The 27,862-nt window shown below is 58.1% G+C and overlaps 1 protein-coding gene across 5 annotated transcripts; it reads left to right on the plus strand.

The window, feature by feature from the left end:
- Positions 1-5,990: 5,990 nt before the first annotated feature.
- On the plus strand, positions 5,991-27,759 carry LOC131767154 (chronophin). 5 transcript variants are annotated; one of them, XM_059082284.2, is made up of 18 exons: positions 5,991-6,160; positions 7,342-7,384; positions 7,617-7,721; positions 8,866-8,942; positions 9,213-9,324; positions 9,403-9,479; positions 9,984-10,122; positions 10,683-10,751; positions 10,902-10,992; positions 11,431-11,576; positions 12,539-12,650; positions 13,240-13,321; positions 13,411-13,491; positions 13,995-14,111; positions 14,660-14,757; positions 15,092-15,257; positions 16,282-16,376; positions 18,020-18,795. In XM_059082284.2, the coding sequence occupies exons 1-18, from the start codon at positions 6,102-6,104 to the stop codon at positions 18,430-18,432; spliced, it is 2,082 nt and encodes a 693-aa protein (XP_058938267.1). In that variant the 5' UTR covers positions 5,991-6,101; the 3' UTR covers positions 18,433-18,795. The 5 variants fall into 5 exon arrangements, with proteins under 5 accessions (XP_058938267.1, XP_058938271.1, XP_066866263.1 ...); XM_059082288.2 differs by lacking the exon at positions 18,020-18,795 and adding an exon at positions 26,426-27,754 and having other exon boundaries at positions 5,996-6,160; XM_067010162.1 differs by having other exon boundaries at positions 5,996-6,160; positions 16,282-16,387; positions 18,679-18,856.
- The last annotated feature ends 103 nt before the right edge of the window (positions 27,760-27,862 follow it).

Consider the following 27,862-nt stretch of genomic DNA (forward strand, 5'->3'; position numbering starts at 1 on the left):
CAGCTTGTTTCCGGAGAGGCCCACGGACCCTGCACGGGGCGGGGCGGGGCGGGGCGGGGGCTGCCACTCCCGGCCGCAGCACAGTCCCCGCTGGGTTTTCAGTGTTTCTCTAACTGGGAGGCTGGGGTCCAGGCCTGGGGAGCGGCTTAGAGGCTGGCAGCTGAGGGAGCCAACCAGCACGGAGCAGAGCCGGACGGAGCGAGCCCAGGGCCTGCTCTGTGGTGGGAAGCCCGCCCTCCGTGCCCTCTGCACGCTGCGGGTAGGGTTCCTACCCACAGACATCTGGGGAAGGCTGTCGCCCTTTCTCTTCTAGCAGACGGTGGAAGTTCCGCATTTAAGACATCAATTTCCCTTTGTCTAATCTAGTTTTTCCCAGTGTGAACCTGGGCGCTGAACACCTTTCCACAGATGCTACTGAGAAGTGCTGGAGGCCAGCCTAGCCTGTGTGCTCTTTTTAGTTCTACAAATGAGGGCCCTTCTCTGTGCCAGGCCGACCCTTGGAAGTGCAGGGCAAGAGCTTCTCGACGTGGGCCGTGCTATCGAGGGCACAGGAGAGGGAGCAAGGCCTCAGAGCCGGCATATCCAGTTCCCCACTGCCCCCACAGTATGGCCACCATCCTACATCCAGGCACCCAGACACCCTGACCTCTCAGCCACATGGCCTCCTTCCTGTTCCCCTCCCTGCCCGCCAGACAGGACTCTGCCTAAACCCTTGTGATGTCTCTGAAAGATAATCTCTTGTTGGAAGCTTCTTCCTTTAAATGAAACAAACCCCTATTCCCTGTAGCGTCCCCCTGGCGTCCCCGAAGCGCCCTCCGAAGCACGCACTGTACGGGTTGCGCGAGCGTGTGACTGCCGGCTGGGAGCCTGGGCCTCTCCCAGCGGGGTCTCTGGCTTGCCGTGAGACTTTGAACAAAGGTGCTGCCTTCTCTCGCCTTTAGGTTCCTTGTTTGAAAAGGTGGGAGGGACCCAGTGGGCTGTAAGGCCCCTCAGAGGCCTTCTGAAGAGTCCTTGGGCAAAAGGGTCCCCCAGTCGGCTTGGAGTGGCCCAGATGTCCCAGGGACAGGGAGATCCCTTCAGTCTTTCTGACCACCTTTCCCTGTTCCTAGGCCACCCATCCAGCTGTCTGCCTGTCTGTCCTGCAGGTGCCTCTTGAGCAGCACCTGTAGCAGGCACAGCCCTGTCCTCAGAGCTCACAGCCTGGCACGGGGCCCTTGAGCCAGGAGCATGACCACCACCGACCACCGCATCTGTCTGAGGGGCTAGAGGGAGGGTCTAATCAGAGGAGGGGAGCCTTTGCCTTCACCGCCTGGAGGAGTCATCCCCCAAATACTGCGTGTCGATCCAGACACAGGTCCAGAGCCCCTGGAGACCTCAGGCTGGAAGGGGGTACACGCAGGAGTGTTCTCTGTCTCTGCAAGGGTCCCCCCCACCCCCCTCACGCCAGGAGCAGTGGGACTTCCCAGGCTTGAAGGCACACTTCCACTTCTATTTGTGCGGCTGGAGGCAGCAGCTCTTTTTTTTTTTTTTTTTTTTTTTTTAAATAACCACAGCACACTGGGCTCGTCTGTTCATTGCAGCCAAGAGAAACAGAAGCCACTGCTCGCCTCGGGAGCCTGTCTCTGCAGTCCCCTTGATGCCCCTGCCCCCATTCTCCGCGGGCCCAGCAAGGCCGATAAGAGGGAAGCATGCAGCCCCTCCCTCCAGCTGCCCCGTGAAAATGGGAAACCGAGGCTCAGGGAGCTTATAAAGTGCCAGAGCGCATATGTTAGGGCCCAGATGTGACCAGCAGTCCTGTGAGGTGACAACCCTGACTGCACATCACACACACACACACACACACACAAACACCCTGACAGCTGCTGTCCTCTGGGGCCAGGGTTAAGGGCACATGCTCTCCAGGGCTGGCAGGATTGCGGTGGAGTCCCCGTGCCTCAGCCCCACCCAGGGTTCCCTGGGAAGTCCTTTTGGCTGGAGGAGGAGGCAAGGAAGTTTTCGGAGCCCCAGAAATGACAGCACACACCTAGCTGCTCTGGGCAGAAGCCTCCCCTTGGAGGGCAGCAGTGATACGGCCACAAACAATTTCTCAAGTGTCTGAAGTGGGATGTTCCTGCTCAGTCCCGCGGCCCCACAGCTGACCCCTGCTACCACGGCCTCAGCGCCGGCCACTGGCCTCCCTGCCCACATCCTGCTGGAGCTTCAGCAGCGGACGTTTCCCAGACCGTCGCGGGTTTTGGCAGACAATCCGCACTGAAACCTCTGGGCCCCCCGAAGCAGCCGAAGCAGCCGCAGGGATTAAGGTGGGGGGGGCGGGCAGGGACCAGCATTTCTAGAGTCTTCAGGCAGTGCCATCTGGTACAGCAGGAGAGCACGTGGATGCTTTGCAGCCTGTCAGATCTGCTTTCTAACTTGGCCTTCTACCACTTAGCCGGCTAGGGACCTGGGCCGGGAGCCTGGGTCTGCTCACCTATAAAACCACACGAGGGCTTCCCTGGTGGCACAGTGGTTAAGAATTCCTCCTGCCGATGCAGGGCACACGAGTTTGAGCCCTGGTCCGGGAAGATCCCACATGCCGTGGAGCAACAAAGCCCATCCCACATGCCGCGGAGCAACTAAGCCCGTGCACCACAACTACTGAGCCCACGTGCCACAATTACTGAAGCCAGCGCGCCTAGAGCCCGTGCTCCGTAACAAGAGAAGCCACTGCAATGAGGCCCATGCACCGCCACGAAGAGTAGCCCCCGCTCGCCCCAACTAGAGAAAGCCTGCGTGCAACAACGAAGACCCAACACAGCCAAAAGTTAATTAATTAATTAATTTAAAAATAAATAGAACCACGTGATACCAACCTCACTGGAGGTTGTGCTGAAGTACATGACAATAAGTGCCATTGACCCCAGGCTGCAGGACACATTTAGGGGGCAACTGAGGCAGGAATGGGGGTTAAAGGGGTCTTTCCATTACTGACTTTGCAGGCTGAATAATAAACAGGGTCAGGCACTGTCCTAAGTATTTTACAGATTAATTTGTTTAACCCTCACAACCTATCAGGTAGATGCTATTATTCTCAAGCCACCGAGGAGGACACAGGCTCAGAAAGGTGAACTACCTCGCCCCAGGTCACCCAGCTGGTGAGAGGCTGAGCCCAGCCAGCCAGCTCCATCCAAACCAGTAAGCTCTGTCTCTTGGGTTGGAAATAAACGTCCATCGATGCGATGTCTTCACTTGCCGTTCAAGTCGGCTGTGTTTATTGCGCTCCTGTTACTATGGCATATTGCTAGGTCCCTGAATTCAGCCTAAGCCAGACAAGGCCCGGGCCCTCCTCAGGAGGAGACCCAGCAAGTCATTAGAGAAGGGGTTGGCTGGTGACCTCTGAGGTCCCCTTCCGCATCTGCAGTTTTAAAACTATGATCTCAACATTCACTGATTGAAACCTCTGAATCCAAAAGTCTCTGATGACAACATCCTTCGAAGGAACAGCCAATGATCCAAACTTCAGGGCTTCCAACCTTTTCACAATTCAACATCTGAGTGTGCTGGAGCTTAAATATACCCTAAAACATACCCCTTACCCAGCTAAAAGGTACAGCAGCCCCACCCAGGCTGGACATGGAGGAGCCAGGTGCCCTTCCTGCAAAGGCTCTTGGGTCTGGCTGGAGGGGAGTCTGGAGCCCAGATGGGAGGCCCAGAGCTCAGGTGGCCTGATTACACGGCTCAGTTGTTTCCACAGCAGCTGCTGCTACAGCCCACATAGATTGACCCCTTCCCAGGCTGCTGCAGCTGGGGGCTCAGGCCCGGGCAAGGCTAGGAGGGACAGGGGTAGAAGCCAGGCCTTGCCCTCAAGGACCTTTAGAACAGCTGGGAAAGTGGACAAGCCCAGACCAGTGTGGTCTGGGCCAGAGGCAGGGCTGGAACAAGATGGGGACACCATGTAGCCTGGAGATTTCCCAGACGGCAGGACAGTGGCACCTGGTGTCAAGCTGCTGCCTTGGGAGTCTTCAGTTTCCTAATTCTGCACACAGTAGGTTATGCCCATTGTGGAGACAGGGGAAACTGAGTCACCACCAAGCTCTGGGATCTGTCCAGTGAGGAAGGTGGAGAGGCCAGGACCAGAACCCAGACATTGCAAAGTGCAGCCCCACATTTTAAGAAGCCAAGTCGGGACTTTCCTGGTGGCGCAGTGGTTAAGAATCCGCCTGTCAATGCAGGGGACACAGGTTCGATCCCTGGTCCAGGAAGATCCCACATGCCGCGGTGCAACGAAGCCCGCGCACTGCAACTACTGAGCCCGTGGGCCTAGAGCCCGCGCTCCGCAACAAGAGGAGCCACCGCAATGAGAAGCCCACGCACCGCAATGAAGAGTAGCCCCCGCTCACCACACCTAGAGAAAGCCTGTGCACATCAACGAAGACCCAACACAGCCAAAAAAAATAAAAAACAGAAGCCAAGTCTATACTGGACTCTGAGGTCTCCCTCCATCGAGGCATTCCTCAAGCCCTGTCCCCCCCTAGAATCCCCTCCAGGGGCCTTCCAGCTGGGAGAAGGGGAAGTGGGCAAGGAAACCTAGCCTGGGATCAATCCCCTCATCCTGGCCTAAGCCTTTGATCCAGGAGCCTCCCAGCTTCCGGCCAGGATTCCACACTCAGGTTCCCTTCGCAGCCCCCCACCCCACCCCACCAGGGTCTGCCTGGCTCTCCCTTTGGAGAGTTGGAGGGGCAGCCAGTGTCCAGCACGTGCCCACTGTGTGCCAGGCCCCATGTTGGGCCCGGGGCACACCGAGATGTCTGAGGTGGAGGTCCTACCCTCAGAAGTGCCCAGTCTGCCCACGCACACACAGTAGGTGCTCAAGTAACCCTCAAACTGAACCGAAACTCCAACAAGGCAAAGTGCAGTAGGTGTGCTAGGACCCTAGCCCAGGCCCCTCCCTCTCCTCCCACCCCCCGGAGCTCCTGATGCCCAAGGGGTGCAGGGGTTCAGAGTAAGAAGAGCCTACTGTTTGCCAAAGGCTCTCATCTTGTATTAACTAGCAATTATGGAGCATCTACTGCATGTCCCAGTGTGTTTTGGGTGGAGAGCCAAAGAAACAACTACACTACAGTACTGAGTTTGGGGAGATCAGAGCAGTATCCACGTCCTTGCCTTACAAGAAGTTAGGGCAGGGACTGAGGAAGTCTGCCGGGCGAAGGGATTTCACAGACAGAGGAAACTCGAGGCTGGGGCTGGAAGACGGCAGGGTGTCAGGGAACTGCTCTGGGAGGTTTTGCTGTGGCTGGAGGGTGGTGGGGCCCCCCGTGAAAAGGGCGATGGGAGCAGAGGCATGCGTGCTGGTGGAGCAGGCAGGACTGTCTTATCCACTCTTCCGGGTGGGCAGGGTCAGAACAGATGACCCACAGGCCATTGGAGACAGTGAGTCCAGAGTTCCAGGGAGTTGTCCAAGGGCACGCTGCAGCAGCGTGGCCCCAGGAAGCCAAAGCCTCCAGCCCGTCTTCCAGCAGGGGAGCAGGGCTTGACCTTTAGCTCAGGGTGGCCAGGAGGTCCTTCTGGAAGGGAGTCTAGGACAGCATCCTTTGGGAGGCCTAGATGGGCCTGTCCTTGGCTTCTGCCTCCTAAACATGGAGCCCTGTGTTCCCTTTAAGAGGGTGCCAAGGTTATTTATACCCAGGGCTTGCAGGCCGGCGGGTGGGGCAGGAACCCAGGAAGCCGGCCAGGCGCGGTGGCAGGAACGGGCTTACCTGCTTCCCGCCACCGGGGCTGCGCGGGGAGGAGCGGGAAGGAGGGGCCGCGCGCACAACCTGTGGATCTCCAGGCGGCCGGCGGACCCACACTCGCCGGGACCGAGGGGGGGCGCCCTTGGGGGGCCCGGAAGACGCGAAAGAGCGAGAAAACAAACTTGGAGAGAGGAGTGACCTGGGGGCCGGGGGCGGAGTCGCCAGCGGGGGAGGAGAGAGTGAGCAGCGGCGAGAGCGCGGCTGGCCCAGGAAGCGGAGAGCGCCGCCCACCCGCCCGGGCGAGAGAGGCGCCGCGGGCCGAGGCAGGCTGCGCCGGGGGCTGCCGGTCCCTCGCCCCCACCGTGACCCCGCGGCCCCCAGCCCGCCCGCAAGATGATGAAGAGGCAGCTGCATCGCATGCGGCAGCTGGCGCACACGGGCAGCTTGGGACGGTGAGTGTCAGCCCCTTCCCTTCCAGTCCCATTCTCGCCCGGCGCGACCCTAGAGGAGGTGGGAGGTCGGGGTGGAGACTGAGGACAGCTGGACAGCCACCTTCGGACTGGCCACCTCTTTTCCTCCCCTCTGAATGCCACCCCGCCTCTCCCAGCCAGAGCAGGAGGGGCGGGCGCTGGCCTTTGGGGGAAGGGGTACCCCTACCCCGGGGAAGGGGCACCCCTACCCCTGATTGGAGGGTGGGTGAAGGATCAAGGATGCTGGGTCTTCTCTGTCTCCATGAGCACCTGAGTGGACGGTCCTCCCTGGCCTCACTTGTCCCCTCTGTACAAGGGGGACTGTTAACCATCTCTGGTTGCCTGCGGGGGAGGGACGGTCAGGGCCCCAGACCTTGGGGGAGCAGCGGAGATAGGGTCCTGGCAGCGATGGGAGGAGGGCCCGGCCCGGCCCTGCCTGGCGCCTCTTCCCGCCGCCCTCCAGCCCAGAGGCGTTCTTGCTTCTCTGTCTTGCTTCTGCTTCTCTCAGCCTCAGGTGGAAACATCCCCACATTCCCACCACAGCCCCTGAGCTGGTGGTGTGGAGGGCGGAAATCTGGGGAGCCCCCAGGGCCTGTCTTCTCTCCTCTTCCCCCTGCGCTGGGAGTTTCTCATTCTCTGGACTCAGGGGAGGGGACTGGGTGTCCACAGACCTGCTCTGGTCACACACTGGCGCAGATGCCTCTATGAGCGTGGGCAGTCAGGCCACCTTGCTCTGAGCCTCAGTGTCCCCACGTGTCCCCGGGCAGGGGCCCAGGACCTGCCCAGCACCACAGTCCAGAGTCCTTTGCGACCAACAGCCCAGGAGTCTGAGCTCGCACACTTCCTGTTCTTGGGGCAGCCCGGGCCTCCTCTCCCCAGGTCAGCAGAAGAGAGAGGCGCCCCCAGTCCCCGCTTCGGTCTCGTCTGCGCTCTCTCAGGATACAGCCCTGGGTGGAGGAGGAAAAAGCCCAGTATCCTACTCCCGCCCCCCTGGAATGTGTTCCGACTGAGATGAGGCAGGCGGGCCACCCAGGGCGGCCTGACGGGGAGGGGCACTGGAAGCATCTGGGGTTCAGGTGCCCTGTTTGCAGTGGGGGGGGGGCAGGAGGAGGCGGAGGTTTCCTAACCTGGGCCAGCTCAGCAGAAGCTGTCTCCCCCTGCAGCACCCCGGAGACTGCCGAGTTCCTGGGGGAGGACCTGCAGCAGGTATGTGCCTGGGCTGGCAGCGGGTGGCAGGGCAGGCCCATGCAGGCTGTCAGCAGAGGGCCAGGCAGGGATGCCAGCTGGGGGCCCGAGTTGAGTCATTCCCACGCTGTTGGCAATGGGGTCCCCAGGAGGAGGGAAGAGAAAGGTAGTTCCTGCTCTGGGGGAGAACAGGACAGTGGGGCATGGGGGACAACAGCCCCCCACGATCCATAACCCCTGGACCCCGTCCCAGGTGGAGCAGCGACTGGAGCCGGCCAAGCGAGCAGCCCACAATGTCCACAAACGGCTGCAGGCCTGTCTGCAGGGCCAGAGCGGGGCGGACATGGACAAGCGGGTGGTGAGTGGGGGTCCCAGGGAGGAGGGGCCTGGGCAGGACACCTCTGTCCAGTGGGGCAGCGAGGTCGGGGCTGGGGTCTCCCCACCAGTCTGAGTCTCTGGCACCGAGGGGGTGGAGACTGCTCTGTTCCAAGGCTCCTCCGGTACCCCACTCATGAGGTCCTATTTCTTCCCCATCCCCTTCTTGACGCCACCCACCTGCACCAATCTTCTGAGCCAAAGCCAGGCCTCTGACAGCACCTGAACCTCTCTGTCCAATCAGCACCCAGAGCAGGTGCTCACAACTGGGCAGTCTGTGAGGGCTTCCTGAAAGAAGTGGTGTTTGAGCCGGATTTTGAGTGTTACTCACTGGTGTTAACCAGCAGCCAGTATTTATGGACTGATTACTGCTAGTCTGTTACTAGGATATCCCCATGCATTGCCTCACTTAATGCTGAAAACAATCTTAGGAAGAGGCCGCCCTTATTAGCACTGTGTACCGAGGAGGAAATGGAGACAGAGAGGTAAAGTGACCCACTCAAGGTCACACAGCTAGTAAGTGGCAAAACTGAGATTCGAACTCTGGTCTCCCTGACCTAAGCTGGTGCTCTCTACAACGCTAGGTAGGAATGTGGGGGGCAGACTTGTGACTGGGCAACAATTGCGTGTGGCCAGAGCAATAGGGAACCGTGGAGGCTTTTGAGCTCCGCGGGGGCTAGGTCAGTCGCAGATGCCCTTCGGCAGGGGAGAGGGCCCACTCGGAGGCTGCGTTCCCGGCTCCTCCACCCTCCCTCTAACTGTGAACTGGGGCAAGCTCCACGCCCTCTGTTTTTAGTTTTCCGTTCAGTGATGGGACTTGGTCCATCACTCCTTCCTGCCCAATCAAGTGGCTTCTGGGAGGGGGGTAAGGGGGCCTCAGATGGGTGGGGGCTCTATACATGGTTACGGGGAGCCGTCACCTCCCCTGTACCTTGTCATCATCCTGCTTCTACTCTCACCTGTGTCCGTGGCCCTCCTGGGTTCCCGCCTCCCCTGTCCACGCCCAGGGCCTTGGTGGGGATTCTGCCCCCAGGGGACTCGCCATGTGCTCAGGCAGGGGCGTGGAAGCAGCCCAGTGGGCGAGCACATGCTCTCGCGCTCACAGCCGGCCCTGCCCTTCCCTGCAGAAGAAGCTTCCCCTCATGGCTCTGTCCACCACGATGGCCGAGAGCTTCAAGGAGCTGGACCCCGATTCCAGCATGGGGTGAGCACCTGGAGATGCCAAGGAGGGATCTGGGTCAGGAGCGGGTCCCGCTCAGGGAGGGCATCCACGGTGGAAGGGTGAGCAGGCTGGAAACAGTGTCCAGGTCAGTGAGGGCGGCCAGGCCTGCGAGGGCGTTGGGCTCAGTGAAGACGAAGGAGAGCTAGAAGAGACGGGGGGTGATGGGGAGGGAGGAGGCCCCCCCTCCCCAGTCTCTCCAGAGGGGGTGAGGGGGCTGTGGGAGCCCGGGCCCACTGGGGGCTGTGTCCACAGGAAGGCCTTGGAGATGAGCTGTGCCATCCAGAACCAGCTTGCCCGCATCCTGGCCGAGTTTGAGATGACCCTGGAGCGGGACGTCCTGCAGCCGCTCAACAGGCTGAGTGAGGTGACCCTGCCCCCAGCTTCCCCAGCCTCCAGCTCCCACCTCCGCAGCCCGCTGAACCCTTCCTGTGCCCGCCCCCAGGAGGAGCTGCCAGCCATCCTCAAGCACAAGAAAAGCCTGCAGAAGCTGGTGTCTGACTGGAACACACTCAAGAGCAGGTGGGGGCCACAGCCTGGAGGTGAGGTTCACGCCCACTTCAGCTACGGATGTGGCCACAGAGCTTCGAGGCCCTTCCCCCGCTAAGAGGACGCTGCAGGGCCCACTGAGTACAGCGTGTGTCCTTGTGCCCACGCCTGGTCCTCAGGGAGACAGACATGGGGACAGTGCATGTGAGGGTGCCTCTGTGCACGTGTGTGCATGTGCTTGTGCCAGCTGCTGTACCCCAAAAGCCCGGGATAGCCATAAACAATCCTCCAAGATCCCTGGATGGCGGGAGGGGCCCCACCCTCCACTCTGGAGGTGCGTGGCCCTGATCACCAAGCCCACCACCAGGGGGTGCGCCAGAGCTCCCTGCGCTGGGTGGGCAGAGACCCAAGGCCGGTTCAGCTCTGGGATTTGCATCTATAAATTCCGGAATCCTATGTGGTCAGGCCTATGGAGGGGCCCTTGGCTCCGGACATGCGATGGGGACGGTAACCACCCCACCTTGGGATCGTCCCCAGGCTCGGTCAGGCAGCTAAGAACTCAGGCAGCGGTCAGGGCCTGGGTGGCGGCCCAGGCAGTTACACCACCACAGCCAACAAGGTGGAGATGCTGAAGGAGGAGGAGGAGGAGCTGAAGAGGAAGGTGGAGCAGTGCAAGGTGAGGGGCACTTGGGGCTTCCTGGATGTGTGGTGGTGGCAGGGGTGGGTGCTGTCCCCATTTCTCAGATGACAAAACTGAGGCTCAGAGAGGTGACATGACTTGCCCCAGGCCACATAGCTAGGAAGCAGCAGAGCCGGGATGTGAACCCAGGCTGTCAGGCTCCAAGGTCTGTGTACTTAGCCATTACCTTGTAGCCACTTCTGTCTATACCATACGCATAACACCTGGGAGGGAGAGGCGCCGCTTCACCAGAATCTCAGTGTGTTTGCTAAGTGTGTGAATGAATGAATGAAGGGTGGGTGAACAAATGAGTGGTGAGTAACACAAGGCACTGTGCCGAGGATTTAGGGACACAGGGAAGAGGACTAGAAGCTGTAAAAGCCCCTCAAGAGTTCAAAGGGGTCCCTGCGGGCTGACCCCAGGAGCAAACCGTAAGCAGAGAGAGGAGAGCTGGTGGTGACCTTCCCCGTACAGCTTGGGCAAGTTGCTGTCCCCTCCAGGCTTCCCCACTGGGCCCCCGCCTCGCTGGTATAAGCCCTCCCCTCTCTGTCCCCAAGGACGAGTACTTGGCCGATCTGTACCACTTTGCCACCAAGGAGGACACCTATGCCAACTACTTTATCCACGTGAGTCCAAGACCAGGCTCCTGCCACCCAGAGCTCAGGGGCCACTGAGACCCCCTGCGAGATGGTGGGAGGGAGGGGTCTGCGTTTGGGGCCCCTGGGGGAGGCTCAGCTTCCCTCACTTCCCCCGGGGGTGCCCCCTTGTCCCCATAGCTCATGGAGATTCAGGCCGATTACCATCGCAAGTCTCTGAGCTCGCTGGACACGGCCCTGGCTGAGCTGAGGGAGAACCACAGCCAAACAGGTGGGGACACAGGCAGGCCCCGACCCCCACCCCTGACCCTCACCCTGCTTGGGGCACGTTAAGAAGCTTGCACTCCATCACAAAAGGCAGCGGGGAGCCAGGGATGAGTTCTGAGCAGGGGAGCGCTCAGTTAGATTTGCTAAGAAGAGATTACTCCGGCTGCGGCTGCTGCGGCTGCTGCGTGGGGGATGGAATGAAGGGGCAGGACTGGAACCCAGTTAGGAGGCAGAAGGGAGGTGACGGTGGCCCGCACTGGGGTGGGGGCAGTGGAGGTGGGCGGATTCAAGAGATGTGTTGGATGATTTCAGGATGTGTGGCACGGGTGGTCAGGAGGGAGGTGGTAGCCCCTTGAGAACGTCTGGGCATGCCCCGTCTGCCCCGACCTGGATGCTCAGAGGTGGGAGGGGCCTGGGCCGCTGATCTGTCTCTTCCCTGCAGACCCCTCCCCCTCGATGATGGCCGCCCCCTTCTCCAGGGTGTATGGGGTGCCTCTGGGAACCCACCTGCAAGAGCTGGGCCGGGACATCGCCCTGCCCATCGAGGCCTGCGTCAGGATGCTGCTTTCCGAGGGCATGAAGGAAGAGGTGGGGCTCACTGGGGTGGGTGGGGAAGGAGCCCCGGGGCCCTCACTCGGTCCCACACCTCCCACACGCTGCCGCCGCCTGCGCTGGGACCTGTAATCTCACCATTAGCGTACAGGTGCCCGGAGAAGGTGTGGCCTCCTGCTGCTGAACTGATACCACCTCCCATGGGCCGGGCACTGTGCCATCAGCCCTTTGCGCTCCTTGTTCCATTGGATTCTCCCAATAACCCTTGGAGGGAGCCCTCAGTGGCTCCATTTCGCAAGGGGGAGGCAGAGGCCAATGGGTACACGTGCCCAGCAGGTGAGAAGGTGGCGGTGAAGCTGGAGACTCCACGTGAGTCACAGCCACACGCTGCCCTCATCTGTCCTTTGCACCTCGGTCGGTCGTGCTAGTGTATCGGCTGCTTTCCTAAGGACAGACCTTGAGGAGATGGACCACGCCCAAAGACAGACCTACGCTTCCAGACAGTCCTGCTGGGCCTCCTATCTCCCTTTCACTCCTAACCAGACTCCTGTCTCCCCACGACTTTTCTGAGCTCCTCCCAGACTTCCCGTTTTGCTCAGAATCTTAGACCTTAAGAGTCGAGAGGAGGGCTTCCCTGGTGGTGCAGTGGTTGAGAGTCCGCCTGCTGATGCAGGGGGACGTGGGTTCGTGCACCGGTCCGGGAAGATCCCACGTGCCCCGGAGCGGCCGGGGCCGTGAGCCATGGCCGCTGGGCCTGCGCGTCCGGAGCCTGTGCTCTGCGACGGGAGAGGCCACAACAGTGAGAGGCCCGCGTACCGCCAAAAAAAAAAAAAAAAAAAAGAGTCGAGAGGAGCCACGAATACAGTGGCGTTCACCCTGCCCACCAGTGGGGCCCCCGAGGCCTCCTCCAGGCCATGAGTGGGCCAGAGCCTCCCAACCGGGGTGTCCTGCCCCGCCCACCCCTCCGTGATCCCCACCTGCCCCCTCTCGCACCTCAGGGCCTCTTCCGTCTGGCCGCCGGGGCCTCGGTGCTGAAGCGCCTCAAGCAGACAATGGCCTCGGACCCCTGCAGCCTGCAGGAGTTCTGCTCTGACCCCCACGCTGTGGCAGGTACCTGCTCTGAGGAGCCCTGGGTGGAGAGCCTTCCCCCCAGATCCCTTCCCTGAAGCTGCCTGAAATGATCCCATGATAGTTTGGCTTAAGGCCTGATAATCTGCCAAGAAGACATCTGAGGAGACATAGGAGTCCTTAATGTTGAGGTCCATGGCGAGCCCCCTGAAGCGTGTGTATGTTTTTCCGCGGACGAGATCGCTAGGCTTCATCATTTTCTCAAAAGGGCCCGTGGGGGCTTCCCTGGTGGCGCAGTGGTTGAGAATCCGCCTGCCGATGCAGGAGACACGGGTTCGTGCCCTGGTCCGGGAAGATCCCACATGCCGCAGAGCAACTAAGCCCGTGAGCCATGGCCGCTAGGCCTGTGCGTCCGGAGCCTATGCCCCGCAACGGGAGAGGCCACAACAGTGAGAGGCCCGCGTACCAAAAAAAAAAAAAAAAAAAAAGGGCCCGTGGCCCAAAGAAATGATCAGACCTAGACACGTTAGTGTGAACGAGAGCTAAAGGTTCCTAACGTGGAGAGAGCTGAGGACTGGGGGTAAAGTTGGGGGCTTGGGGGGCTGCATCTGAGCCCCCGCCACCACTCCAGGTGCCCTCAAGTCCTACCTGCGGGAGCTGCCGGAGCCCCTGATGACCTTTGACCTCTATGACGACTGGATGAGGGCAGCCAGGTGAGGATGGGGGGGGCGGGTGCTGGGGAGGACGAGGCTGCAGAGGGGCCACCCAGGGCAGGCTCACCAGGTCTCTCCCCCGTCCACAGCCTGAAGGAGCCAGGAGCCCGGCTGGAGGCCCTCCAGGAGGTGTGCAGCCGCCTGCCCCGTGAGAACCTCAACAACCTCAGGTGAGCCCCCAGCCCACACCCAGGCCTCCCCAAGCCAAGGCCCAGCTGCCACTTCAGGGCCGTGGGCTGGTGTCCTTGTCCTAAGCAATATTTCTGAAAATACCACTTTGATGTATTAACTGTATTTTTTTATACTGGACATCGAACTGAACACATACCTTGAACCTTGAAGCCACACCACCCGGCTTTAAATCCCACCCCTGCCACTGTGTGGTCCTAGGCTAGCAATTTAACTCTCTGTGCCTCAGCACCCTCGTGTGGAAGACTTGGAGCATAACAGTCCCTGCTCTGTAGGGTGGCTGGGAGGGTCTCAGCTCAGTGCCTGACACATAGGTGGTGTGCAGTAGGTCAGCTATTGTAACTAGTAAAAACTTTGCTAAATGTCCTGTGTGGTGTCTTTGGCAGTACCAGGCTGGAGAAGTCTCAGGTCTTGGGGGGCATCCATGGGTGTTCATGGCCCAAGATGCCCTGCCCCTGGTCCAAGTCCCCCTCCCACGTCCCAGGTACCTGATGAAGTTCCTGGCACGGCTGGCCGAGGAGCAGGAGGTGAACAAGATGACACCCAGCAACATCGCCATTGTCCTGGGGCCCAACCTGCTGTGGCCCCCTGAGAAAGAAGGGTGAGTGGCCACAGGTTGGGGGAAAGGTGGCAGTCCCTCCCCCCCCCCAACATCTGCTGCTTATTTTTCCCCTGGGCCTCCGTTTCCCCATCCTTGGAGTAGGTTGAGCAGCTCCGATTGTCAAGGCTGCTGTGAGGAGCTGCCAAAGGGATCATGGATCCCGTGGGGCTTTGGAGATAGGCATTCTGGGTAGAGGCAGTAGTGGGGTGCTTGGTGGCCTGTTACGGGGAGCTGGGAGCCCAGAGATCTGATTCTAGCTCCCCCCCCCAGCCCCCCACCTTCCAGAGATGGGCCTTAGGAAGTCACTGGACCTTCATTTCCTCATCTGTAAATTGGAGAGAAACTGAACAAACATTGAGAACTTTTGCTTTGGGAGTTAGATGAGATAATAAACAGAGAAATGTTTTGTAAACTGTAAAGAGCTGTGATATGTGAGGGGTTGTTATTCACCTGATCCTTGTGTCCCCAGTGCCCAGCACAGGGCCAGAGAGTTGGGGTGGCTAGACTTTGCTAAATGATGACTCACTTTCACTCTCTTTTTGTCCCAGGGACCTGGCCCAGCTGGACACAGCCTCCGTCTCATCCATTCAGGTGGTGGGCATGGTCGAGGCTCTGATACAGAACGCAGACACCCTCTTCCCTGGAGGTAAAGCTCCCGCCTTTGTGAACGTGTCCCTTTTTGTGCCTTCATGTGCCCAGCTTGGTGCCCTCCAGACTCAGCTGCAGTCCGTGGCAAGCCTGCAAACTCACCACGAGGCCTGGAGGAAATGGCTTCTCCACTCTGAGCCTCAGTTTCTCATCTGTAAAATGGGGATGGTGATGCCTGCTTCGTGGGATTGTTGTGAGGCCCACCTGGGAGTGGGAAGGCAAAACATGGTCCAGACAACATCAGGAGAAAGGGAAAGTGGTCCCGGCACCGGCTGAGGAGGGGAGGCCTGCGGAAGCTCTGTAAGTTCAGATCTGCTCCCTTCTGTCTGCAGATATCAACTTCAGTGTGTCAGGCCTGTTCTCAGCGCCTGCACCCCAGGACAAGGTCAGCGACAGTCCGGCTTCTGAGGAGCTTCCATCGATTGCCACACCCACCCCGACTGCTGTACCAGCTCCAGCTCCGGTCCCTGCCCCAGCCTCAGTGGCTCTCAAGGAAAGGTAAGGACTGACGGGTATGAATGGCCCCTGTCGTGGCCTTGAGATGCCCAGCCTGAGACACCATCTCTCAGGGTATCCAGTAGCATTTTAGGAAATATAATTATTATATTTTCATCCCAAATACCAGGTTTCCCAGTTTGGAGTGGGTAGGATAGAAACCTCAGAGACATATTCTTATCAACCTCTGATGTGTTCCCTTCTGTGTTATACGGTTCTTTACTGAGCACCTACTATGTGCCAGGCGCTGTTTCAGACCCTGGAGATTTAGGGAACTAGGGAACTGATCATTTTGGAATGTGTAAATTCTATACCGTCCAGTCTTCTCTTTGATCCTTTAAATCGGAAGGTTTAACATGGTGCCATGTTGCCTCCGTAGCCAGCAGGTATTGGTCAGTTATCACAGACTGCTGGGGCCCAAACCATGAATTTCCTCAGATGAGCAAGACAGACAAATGCTGCCCTTAGAGCTCGCATTCCAGGGAGTGGGGAGACAGAATCAACCAGAACACTGATGAAGGCACAGTATAATGTCAGGCGGTGATGCGTGCTACGAAGGACAGTAGAGCAGGGTCGGGGGGTTGAGTAGGGAACAAGAGTCAGGCAAGGGGGGCTCAGGAAAGGCCTCCCCAAGGAGTAGCCAACGGAGCAGAGCCAGGAATGAGCCCTGGCCTCCTCCCCTGCTTCTCGTCCGTTCTCTGGCTTCTAGTGGCCAGAACGTCCCGTAAAGGTCACATGGAGGCTGAGAGCTGAGACACAGGGGAGGCCCTGCTTTCTACCCCACATCTTGGTCACATGAGGGACCTCAGACGCTGTCACAGCGTCACACAGCAGCCAGGGCTCAGTGGATACAAACTCTGGCCCGTGCCAGAAGCATCTTATCAGATCCCAGGCCCGGCCACAAAGTGGTGGAGAGCAACTCCTGGGAGGACCCAAACTCAGCCTGTTGGCTGGGAGTCTCCCCAGGATTCCAGGAGTCCTCTGGGAGATGGCCAAGGCTGACCCTGACCCTCTCCTTCCCTCGCAGGGCAGAGTCTGAGGCACCCCCCAGACCAGCCTCCCCCAAGGTCAGTAGGAGCTCCCTGGAGGCAGCCGCCCCAACAGAGGACATGGCTCGGAGGAGTGAGTTGGCCGTGGGAGGAGAATGGGGGCAGAGGGTGGGCAGGGAAAGGGGGCGGGCAATCCCCGACTGTCCCATGGTTTCAGACAGCCAGGGGAGACCAGGAATCCAGGTGGCTAAGGGCCCAGGTTTGCTGCCGGACACTCTGGGTTCAGATTCCAGCTCTGTGACCTTGGGCAGGTGACTTCACCTGTCTGTGCCTCAGCTTCCTCCTCTGTGTAATGGGACAGTAACTGCACCTGCCTTGTAGGGCTGTTTGGAGAATTAAATGGTGCTGCCTGGTCCATACCCAGCACACAGTAAATGCTCGATAAAGGTCAGCAATTGAGTGTTGGGGGCGGTGGACTTCAGTCCCTCAAGAAGACCAGGGATCACAGAGTGAAGAGGGAGGATGGGGTCTTCAAAAGACAGCGAAGGAGGGCGGTGGCGGTGGTGGGGGTTTGGTAGCCTCCTTCTGAGCCCCTTTGGTGCACTCACCTGTTCAGGTGGCCTAAAGCCAGGCAGGTGAGAAGGCCGAGGGTTCAGGTGGAGAGTCGGCCAGGGTAACTAGGACACTTGGAACAGCCAGCCCAGGAGGCTCTAGAGTTTTCCACCTGGATGGGAGTAGATAGAGCAGCATCAGGAGCCTCTGGACCAGCAGGAGCTGGCAGGTCGCACAGGGATCTTCTTACAGGAGGGGGCTTCTAGCCACCTTTCCTGGATGGGGTGCAAGCAGGATGTTTGCTCACTGGAGCACAAGTCAAAGGACGGTCACAGCATCACCTGCGCTGGCCCTCACGTTAGCCCTGGGAGGTCAAGGCTGTCATCTTTTTTATTTTTGCGGTACGCGGGCCGCTCACTGTTGTGGCCTCTCCCGCCGCGGAGCACAGGCTCCGGACGCGCAGGCTCAGCGGCCATGGCTCACGGGCCCAGCCGCTCCGCGGCATGTGGGATCTTCCCAGACTGGGGCACGAACCCGCGTCCCCTGCATCGGCAGGCGGACTCTCAACCACTGCGCCACCGGGGAAGCTCAAAGGCTGTCATCTTATCTCACCGATGAAGAAACTGAGGCTCCCGGGGGCAAGTGATTTGCCCAGGTCCTCCAGTGGGTGGAGACAAAGCTAGGACCAGGGTCCAGAGGTCCTGCCCCACCTAGCCCCTCGGCTGCCTTGTGAGGTTGGATTGTGCAGGGGGATCTGAGCGCTGGGGTGGGGCAGTTCTGGTGGGCTTCTGAGAGGAGGTGAGGAGGACCCAGGTGGCAGGTGGGAACAGGCAGCAGTTCTTTATTCAGCAACTCTGTACTGAACACCTGCACGGTGCTAGCCAGCTGGACATCAGCTGGCCTCGCGTAGTTTACATTCTGGTCAGGGAGACAAGCAATAATCGAGCAAAATTAAAACTGACAAGATCATTTCAGAGGGCAAGAAGTCCCATGAAGAAAACACGACTGGAAAATATGCCAGTAAGTGGGGCAGGGCGGGGGAGGGGCCCTCTAGCTGAGGACAGACGTGGACCGGGGCCCGAATGGGGAGCAGCCAGCGTGGAAACTGTTCCCGGCAGAGCCAGCGGCAGATACAGCAGATTCAAAGATCCCAAGGTGGTATCGAGCTTGGGGATTTGCCGCAGGCAGTATAAACGCCTAACCGCCCCTCTCCTTCCTCCACAGCCAAGCGCCCAGCGCCGGCCAGGCCCACCATGCCGCCCCCCCAGGTCTCCAGCACCCGCAGCTCCCCTCCAGCCCCACCCCCGCCCCCTGGCTCTGGCAGCCCTGGGACCCCCCGGGCTCTGCCCCGCCGTCTGGTTGGCAGCAGCCTCCGGGCCCCCACGGTGCCACCCCCGTTGCCCCCCACTGCCCCCCAGCCTGCCCGGCGCCAGAGCCGGCCCCCACCAGCCTCCCCGAGCCCCGCCTCCCCGGGGCCAGCCTCCCTCATCCCAATCTCTCTGAGCGCACCTGCCGACGTGGACCTGGGGGCGGCCGCAGCGGAGGGAGGGGCCCCTGAGGCTGCAGGCAGGGCCCCCACCCCCCCAGTTATCCCCCCTCAGCCCCGGCCCAGGAGCCTCGCCTCAGAGACCGACTGAGCCTGCGGCTTCTCCCCGACAGCCCTCAGCATCCCCTCCTCCCCAACTTGTCCTCCCAGGACACAGCCCTCACCCCTCCGAAGGGGGTGAGGGCCTCCAGCCTTTGCCTACAAGTGCCTCGGTGTCCGCTGGGTCGGCCCCCACGGCAAGGAGGACTCAGGACAGTCCTCCACTTCCAGACCTCTTACTCTTGGATCCACCCTGGGCTTGGGGGCACCCCTCAGCCAACTCCCCACTCTCTGGCAGGGTCCCAGGGGAGCCGCCGGAAGGAAGGAGAGGCTTGCCTGCTCCTACAGGACTTTTATTTTTCTCTTGCCAACATATTTTTTTGTAAGGCTGGTAAATAAATTATTTTGGACAAAACTGGAGCAGCTGCCCAAATGACAGTTTTATTTTCTGTTCTTGAAATAAAGAAGTCACTTTGATAAAGGGGAAAAAAAATTACCTATTCTTTGCCTCCTTTCTTTTTTCCTGTCTGAAATAATAACAGCCAACATTTTTAGCGCTTCCTCTGTGCTACACGTTGCGCTTTGCTATGCATGATTTGCATTTAATCCTCTTCCAGGGAAGTAAATCCCATTACGTCTTACAGGTGAGGAGACTGAAGCTCAGAAAATGACCAAGGTCACATGGCAAGTGAGGCATGGACCTGGCCCAGGTCTGCCTGATTCCGGAGCCTGGATCTGTCCCTCACATCCTGAGCAATTTATTTAACTTCTTGGAGTTTCCTTCATCTGTGAAAACATTTAACAACTTCCACCATAGAAATGTTGGTTTGAGGATTAAAAGAGACACACTTTTAAAGACCAAGGCACCACCCTTGCACACAGAAGTGCCCTATAAGTGATGACTGCTATTGCTGTTTCCCCCAACCTGTGGTGTTTGTTCTCTGTTCCCGGAGAAGGCAGGGTAGGCTCCCCTGTGGAGCAGGGATGGATCTGGCCTCAACTATTCCTTGAGGCTGCTCTGTGCCAGACTCTGGGCTAGGTCCCACCTCAGCCCTACACCCTAGGAGCTCCTGGGAATGGACGGGCAGGAGAACTGACAATTAGAATCAAGTGTCATGGGGGTTCCCTCACGGTCCAGTGGTCAGGACTCCATGCTTTCACTGCCAAGCGCGCAGGTTCAATCCCTGGTTGGGGAACTGAGATCCTGTAAGCCGCATGGCAAGGCCAAAAAAAAGAAAAGGAATCAAGTGTCATGGCACTGGGAACCCATGTTAGCCCACTTAAGGGCAAGCCAGTTAACCCAGACTGGTGTGTGTGCGCGCGCGCATGTGTGTGTGTGTGTGTGTGTGTGTTTATGTGTGTAGGGTGGACGTCAAGAAGGCTTCCTGGAGGAGGTGATATTGAGGGGGAGTCTTTCAGGAGCTGGCCAGCTAAAAAAGGGAAGAAGGAAGAATGTTCCAAGCAAAGGAGACCATCTATGCAAAGGCCAGGAGCAAATGCCCAGGGCACTGAGAAAAAGAAAATATCAGCCTCAGAGCCTGAGTGACAGGGTGTGGCTTCTCCCAGGTCTTTGAAGCTCCAGTTGCTCCTGAGGGTCAGACACGTCTTCAGAACCTCCTCAGAGGTTGGCAGACAACCTCAGAATTGTGACACATTCCTCCCCAAGTGGGGACCTAGGCAGCTGGGTTCCATCACTGCCCTGGGCAACTGGCTACTGCTGCTCTGTCTCCTTCCCGCTCCAGGGTCCTCGGGTGACAGGCTGCCTCTAGCCCAGTGCCTCCCCACTCTGGCCTCACAGTAGAATTCCTGGGTAATTTAAAAAGCAAAGACATTTTGAAATGCCGGGTCTCACCCAAAACAAACTAGAATTTCTGGGATCCTGCCACACATTGGTATTTTTTAAAAAACTTTTGTCAAAAGTCATGGAACTGGACTTCCTGGTGGCGCAGTGGTTAAGAATCCGCCTGCCACGTTTGAGCCCTGGTCCGGAAAGATCCCACATGCTGCGGAGCAACTAAGCCTGTGCGCCACAACTACTGAGCCTGCGCTCTAGAGCCCGCAAGCCACAACTACTGAGCCCGTGTGCCACAACCACTGAAGCCTGCGCGCCTAGAGCCCGTGCTCCCCAACTAAGAGAAGCCACCTCAATGAGAAGCCCGTGCACCGCAAGGAAGGGTAGCCCCCACTTGCCGGAACTAGAGAAAGCCCACGCACAGCAACGAAGACCCAAAGCAGTCAAAAATAAATAAATAAAATATATTTTTTAAAAGTCATGGAACTGTACATTTAAGATCTACACATCTTACTGTATGTAAATTATATCTCAAAAAAAAAAAAAAATTCGTTCCCCTGGGGACTCCACTGCACAGCCTGAGTGGAGAACCACTGGTCTAGACCAAGGGCTCCAGCGTCCGAGAGGACACCGTGTGCCTCTCTCCCCAACACACCCAGGACTTCGCTCGGAATTGGTGTGATCACGGTTCAGAGGGCAATGAGATTTGACCCAAAGATAACATCTCCTTTAGCATCTGTTTTCCTCCTAGCAACCAGCCGTCTTAAGCTTCCGATTGGCTGGGGAACGCGGAGCGGGCCATATTTTCCACTTGTAACTCCTTATTGGTCAAAAGGAGCGTCAGTCTCTCAGCCTCCCATCCCTGCAAGAGGCTAGTTAGGGTTGAAGCTCAGCGACTACTGGCCCAGCGGAACTAAAGGGAGTGACGAAGGACCAGGCTAGGCCGTCGTTGGTCCCTTGCCCTCGGTGGCGGTCGCGATTCCGCCCTTTTCTCCAGGTTCCCTTAGCTCGCGGCCCAGCTCCTCCCCGAGACTCTAGCCCCCATTGGCCGCGGGCCAGGCCTTGACCCCGCCCCCTGGCCCTTCCGGCGCGCCGATTGGCAGGTGCCCGGAACCGGCCAGCCGCGGACGAGCGCGCCGTGCTCGCGGAAAGAGAGCGGCGCCGTGCGGCGCGGTGCGGCGCGGCGCGAGCGTGCGGGCAGCCAGCCGGCTGCATGGCGCGCTGCGAACGGCTGCGCGGCGCGGCCCTGCGCGACGTGCTGGGCCGGGCGCAGGGGGTCCTTTTCGATTGCGACGGGGTGCTGTGGAACGGCGAGCGCGCCGTGCCGGGCGCCCCGGAGCTGCTGGAGCAGCTGGCGCGCGCTGGCAAGGCGGCGCTGTTCGTGAGCAACAACAGCCGGCGCGCGCGGCCCGAGCTGGCCCTCCGCTTCGCACGCCTCGGCTTCGAGGGGCTGCGCGTCGAGCAGCTCTTCAGCTCCGCGCTGTGCGCCGCGCGCTTGCTGCGCCAGCGCCTGCTCGGGCCGCCGGACGCGCAGGGCGCGGTGTTCGTGTTGGGCGGCGAGGGGCTGCGGGCCGAGCTGCGCGCTGCGGGTCTGCGCCTGGCGGGGGACCCCGACGAGGACCCGGGCTCGGCCCCGCGCGTGCGCGCCGTGCTGGTGGGCTACGACGAGCACTTCTCCTTCGCTAAGCTGAGCGAGGCCTGCGCGCACCTGCGCGACCCCGACTGCCTGCTGGTGGCCACCGACCGCGACCCGTGGCACCCGCTCAGCGACGGCAGCCGGACTCCCGGTGAGCGCGAGGCTGGCGGGGAAGCTCAGCTAGGGGGCGGCCTGCGCTTATGCCTTCCACTCCTACGAGTGGGGTGGGGAAGAGGAGGGATGTGAGGGCGGTCCCCACCCAGCAAGAGCCCAGGATGCTTTCATGTCCACATGTGGTAATTCTTGCAACCGTCACTCTGTGAGGGGCAGCAGTGGGGTCCCAGTTTTACAGATGAGGAAACTGAGGCCCATTGTGGCGCAAGGAGCTGCAGGCGGAATCCAGGGCCCCGACTCCCAATCCTCGCCTTTCTGAACCAGCCTCAAGGGCTCCTGTCATTTTCCCCACCCGCCATCGGGGTGAGGTCGGAGAGTTGGGGATAAAGCCTGGAAGGATTCCCCCGCCCCCACCCCATTGGAGGTTTGGAACAGGAGTTTCTAGCGGCAGGTTGAAGGCAGGTGTGCGGGGAGCACAGAAGGTGGATGGAGTTTGACCTGAGTTCCAGTTCCAGCTCCAGGGCTCTATAATCTTGTTAAGTTACATAACCTTTGAGCATCTCTGCCCTGGGTGTAAAATGGGAATAGTAACCATGACAGTTTCGCTGAGGAGAGAGTGATCAGGATGAGTGCCTGCTACACAGTAGGTGCTCAGATGATGTAAATTCTATCCAAGACCTCTCCTCTTACAGAGCTTTATGAAGCACCTTGGTGTCTGTTATTTAGTTTCAGAATTACTCTGGAGATGGAAGTTATTGTCCCATTTACCAGTTAAACTGAGGCTAAGAGAAGGGAAGTGAGCCAATCAAGAAAGAACAAGAAGATCTGAACTTGGCTCCTGAGGCCACCTTACTCCCAGCCTCTAAACCCAACCCCCACCTCCAAAGACAGCACTCTTCACTGCTGTCATTTGGGAATTCAGATCTGCAGAGAAAGCAGGAGCAAGTGAGGCTCCTACACCTTGGAGGGTTCAAGTTAGACAAGAGTAGATGGTAGCAGAGGCTGACAGTAGTGAGTGTGTGTGCGGACAACCAGTCAATAAGCTGAGGGCAGGGACAGATCTCCATTGCTCACTCCCTGCTGGCCGCTCACTCGACTGATACCGAATCCTAGGAGGGCAGGGTGGAATCGATTGAGGAGTAGACAGAGTATTAAGATGGGTGGCAGGGAGGTCCTAGAGCTGAGGAGATCTGGGAAAGCTTCCTGGAGGAGGCATCTTGCAGGACAGGGCACTAGGGAATGGAACAGGACTTGAGCCATGGCAGAACCAGTTCCAGACTGAGAATCTTATAGTTCTAGGCCCGTCTCATCTTTGCTGTATGACCACTTCAGTCTCAGTTTCCCCATAAATCCAAGGTGAGGGTGCTGGTCAGGGCTCCCAGCTGCACTAGCTCCTGCCTGCCCTGGGCCATGCTATGAAAAGTGAGTTTCTTTGGTGGCCTCAAAGCTCAGATTAAGGTTGTGGGTTCAGAAGCTCCCCCAGGGGCTCAGGAAGGATGGTGTGGAGGAGCTGGGGAGAGACCAGGCCCTGCCCACGTGTGCCCCTTGGGTCTCAGCACCCACCTGGCTTTGCCCGCCGCTCTGCTGGTCATTCCCACAGCCAAGAGGGGGAGACAGAGCTTAACAAATACAGCTCTGGTATCCTGTTTGGGCACAACTGAATCATGCAGCTTTGAAAGTGGAATAAAAACACTAATAAAGGCCCCAATATGCATAAAATCTGAAATAATGCTAATCTCACCCCAGTTCCCCCTCCCCAGTCCCTATGGCTCTCCTAAATCGTGTTGTTTACCTATTTACCACGTGGCAGCCACTTGAGCTGGCAAATAGAAATGCCTGTTGTCTTAGGAATAAGTCACCAGCAAAACATATGCCAGCCTTGGATGACAGGATGTTGAGACGAGTGGGATGTAGTGTTCTGAGGACAGAGTTACGTTCATAGACTCCCTTGCTTGGATGCTCGCTCATCCAGGGTACGGATCTTAGTTTCATTCACTGCTCTATTCCCATTGCCTAACACAGTGCCTGGCATATAGTTGGGCCTCAGTAATATTGAGTGAGTGAGTGAGTGAGGTGGGACATGGGGGGCCAAGAGGGATCGGCTCTGACCTGGTAGGAAAGGAAGATGCTGGGACTTCCCTGGTGGCTCAGTGGTTAAGAATCTGCCCGCCAGTTCAGGGGATACGGGTTCAAGCGCTGGTCCAGGAAGATCCCACATGCTGCAGAGCTACTAAGCCTGTGCACCACAACTGCTGAGCCCGTGCTGTGGAGCCCGCGAGCCACAACTGCTGAGCCCGGGTGCCACAACTGCTGAGGCCCACGTGCCTAGAGCCCATGCTCTGCAACGGGAGAGGCCACCGCAACAAGAGGCCTGCACACAGCAACAAAGAGTAGCCCCCGCTCGCTGCAACTAGAGAAAGCCCCCGTGCAGCAACGAAGACCCAACACAGCCAAAAATAAATAAATAAATTTATTTTTAAAAGGAAAGGAATATGTTGACAGAGCTACCATTCTTTTTTTTTTTAAAAAAAAATTTATTATTTATTTATTTTGGCTGCGCCAGGTCTTAGTTGAGGCATGCAGGATCTTTAGTTGCGGCATGCGAACTCTTAGTTGCAGCATGCATGCAGGATCTAGTTCCCCGACTAGGGATCGAACCCAGGCCCCCTGTATTGGGAACACGGAGTCTTACCCACTGGACCACCAGGGAAGTCTCCAGAGCTACCATTCTTGAGCTGAGAAAATCACTTTGGGGTGACGCAATTGAGCCCTTCCCATCCTGGAAGGAATTTCTAACTAACAGGGCAAATGGCTTTTCTTCCCTAACCAGTTCTCAGGAAAACAAGCAGGCAAGTTCTAGGTCAGAGGTCAGGGAGACCTTCCCAACAGAGTTGCTCTGGGCCAGCTCTGCCTTGATCCTAAGGAAGTTCCTCCTCCTCATCTGGGGGCCACAGGGCTGAGGATTCTTCCTGTTTGTGCACCTTCTGTGTCTTCAGCTTAATCAAGTTGAGTGTCATCCCCTGTGAGAAGAGAGACAGGAGGCCCAGAGCATTTGGGGTCAGACCAGTGGAGTACTGATGTCTAGTAACTGGAAGAGTCTTGATTTATGCCTTTTGCCAATTTCTGTGGTGTAAGTACTCCCCCCACTGTGGCTGATTTCAGCCTACTGACGTGAAGTCACTTCTCTTCATGGGGTTGGGAAGATATGTACGTACCATTCTGTAATATTTCCATCATTAGGATGCAAGTAACCTCAAGAGCATAGATAATGGTAAAATAATTAGGAAGTGATGAGTTCTGAGAATTTATTACCTTTGTTTTAAACATATTTCACTTGATTGTTAAGTTTATATAAGTTGACTTTTAATAGTAGGTTTGTTTAACCACCAACTCATTTCAGAATTCCTGAAAATGAAACATTCAGCACTCCCAAGCCAGTACAAGCTGGCCCTGCACGTGTCTGGGTCAGACCTACCTGAATGCATATCCTTTATCTGCCACTTATTAAGCTGTGCAACCCTGGACAAGTTACTTAACGACACTGAACATCAGCTTTCTCATCTGTAAAATGGGTGTTCATGAGTTCCCACACAGCCCCTGGCACTTTAGAATGTGCTCATCATTAGTGTGAAGGTAGAACATTCTGGCACAAAGATGTACCCCTGAGACGGGCACAGTGGGCTCATTGTGTGGGACAGGATGGTACTGGGCTGGGAATTAGCCTTTTCTAAACAGTCCTCCTATTGTTAAACACTTGGGTGTGTTCCACAATTTCGCTTATTATAGTTACTGAGGCCACGGACATCTTCAAGCTTGTAGCTGTTTGTCTCCAGTTTGAATTGTCGCCTTGTGATCACTTTCCCAGTGGAGGCTGACTGGGTCAGAGGTGCGAACATTTCTGTGCCCTGCTGTGTTCCAAAGGGGCTGTGCCAGTTTCTGTTGCCAGGAGCACACATTCTTGTAGCAATGACCACAACTGCTGTTTGTTAAGGGCTTTTCTGTTTCCAAAGCATTTGCCCCCTGTGGTGCTCACAGCACCTCTTTGAAGGTAGGCATTACTTGCATCCCCCTTTCCAGTGAGTCTAGGGAAACTCAGAGAGGTTGGCTTGCCCAAAGGCGTGTGGCTGCCTGGGTAAAATTGTGAACCGCACGCAGGGCTGACTGAGCCAGGCCTGGTTACATGCACTGGCTCATTCAGGCCTTACAATACCTACATGAGATACTGCCATTGATATCCCCATACAAGAGATGGGAAAACTGAGGCACAGGGAGGTTAAATAGCCTGCCCAAGAAAGGTGGAGATGGGGTGTGAATGCAGGCAGCTGGTTGCAGAGGCTGTGCCCTTAATCCCTACACTAAGACTTGGAAGCAGGTGGCCTTTGAACTCATTTCAGTGCCTAATTAGACCCCCATGACAAGCTGCCTCGGTGGGAATTCCAGTTTCTGGGCCCTGATGCTTTCCCCACTGCCACCCACATTGACCGAGTCTCCATGTCCCTGCAGGCACCGGGAGCCTGGCTGCCGCTGTAGAGACGGCCTCAGGCCGCCAGGCCCTGGTGGTGGGCAAGCCCAGCCCCTACATGTTCGAGTGCATCGCAGAGCATTTCAGCGTGGACCCCAGCCGCATACTTATGGTGGGCGACCGCCTGGAGACCGACATCCTCTTCGGCCACCGCTGTGGCATGACCACCGTGCTTACGCTCACAGGCGTCTCCCGTCTGGAGGAGGCCCAGGCCTACCTGGCAGCCGGCCAGCACGACCTCGTGCCCCATTACTATGTGGAGAGCATCGCGGACATGATGGAGGGGTTGGAGGACTGAGCGCACCTGACCAGCAACTGCGGCTACAGCCCTTGCTCACCCTGTTCCTGTAGATGGAGGTGATGGGCCAAGAGCTGCACTAAAGGGCTACCAGCTCCCTGGCCCCAGTTTCTACCCTGGTGGGGCTGGAACCCAGGGAAGATGTCAGGGCCCTCGGACCCCCTTCCGGCAGTGGCTGGGCACTCTGCTGTCCCAGAAGCTTCCCCCTCCCTGCCACTGGTTTACCCTGGCCTGACCCAGCCAGGTGGCCTTATATCCTGCCCTGTGACCTCCGCTTGTTTAAATCTGGGCCTTGCTGCCTTGTGAGGACTTCCCCCAACCCTGAGCACTTAATCCCCTACCTCCTCCCTGGGCCCTCTAGGGCTCTACCTGCTCCTGGGTTCCTATTGACCAATCAGAGGTCTAGGTAGCCATGAATCAGTATTGTCCTGAGCCCTGAATGGACCAATCAGAAGGCTAAGTGATAGTGACTCGTTGCTGTTGGGTCTTGAGTGGACCAATTGGGAGCCTAAGTGACAATGACCCTTTCTTGTCCTAGGTCCTGGGTAGACCAATCAGGACCCTAGGTAATAATGACCCATTAGTCTCTTGGATCCTGAATAGAACAATCCAGAAGTCTGAGAGACAGTGGCCTCTTGACAATCTGGGTCTGACTGGACCAGCCAGGGGTCCAGATTTCTGTTCATAAGTAAGGGTCCAAGTGCTGAAGACACCCCTCCTTCACAAAGGGCGCCACTTGGTGGCCCTGGGGGCTTCTGTAGCTGAGAGCCCCACCCGTCCCTGATCATGGTACCAGACCAGTGTTGATGGTGGTCACAGCTTGGGAGGGGGGCTTTTGTGGCCCGCCCCCTGTGCTGTCAGTGTTTGCTGTGCCACCTCTCCCCCGCGCCCACCCACAGCTATTTATTTATTATTGCGTGCCAGTGATGGTGGGGGTGGGGGCTGGGCCTTCCCTGCCACCTCCACCCCTGTTGTAACCAGTCCTCCCGTACTTAATAAAGTGCGAGTGGGAGTCTGTGGGTTGAAGTCTGTGTCCAGGGTGGGGCGGGGGGAGGAGCCCCTGCCTGAGCCTGTGCTCCCCGGAACTAGCCCACCCGCTTCGTGAAATGATTCACCCCAG

The sequence above is a fragment of the Kogia breviceps genome, chromosome 12, assembly GCF_026419965.1.
Source record: "Kogia breviceps isolate mKogBre1 chromosome 12, mKogBre1 haplotype 1, whole genome shotgun sequence".
NCBI lineage: Eukaryota > Metazoa > Chordata > Mammalia > Artiodactyla > Physeteridae > Kogia > Kogia breviceps.

Coding starts and splice junctions, on each gene's coding strand:
- LOC131767154 (XM_059082284.2), top strand. CDS start 6,102: ATGATGAAGAGGCAGCTGCATCGCATGCGGCAGCTGGCGCACACGGGC. Junction 9,325..9,402: donor CGCTCAACAGGCTGAGTGAG/GTGACCCTGCCC, acceptor GCCCGCCCCCAG/GAGGAGCTGCCAGCCATCCT. Junction 13,492..13,994: donor GAGAACCTCAACAACCTCAG/GTGAGCCCCCAG, acceptor CCCACGTCCCAG/GTACCTGATGAAGTTCCTGG.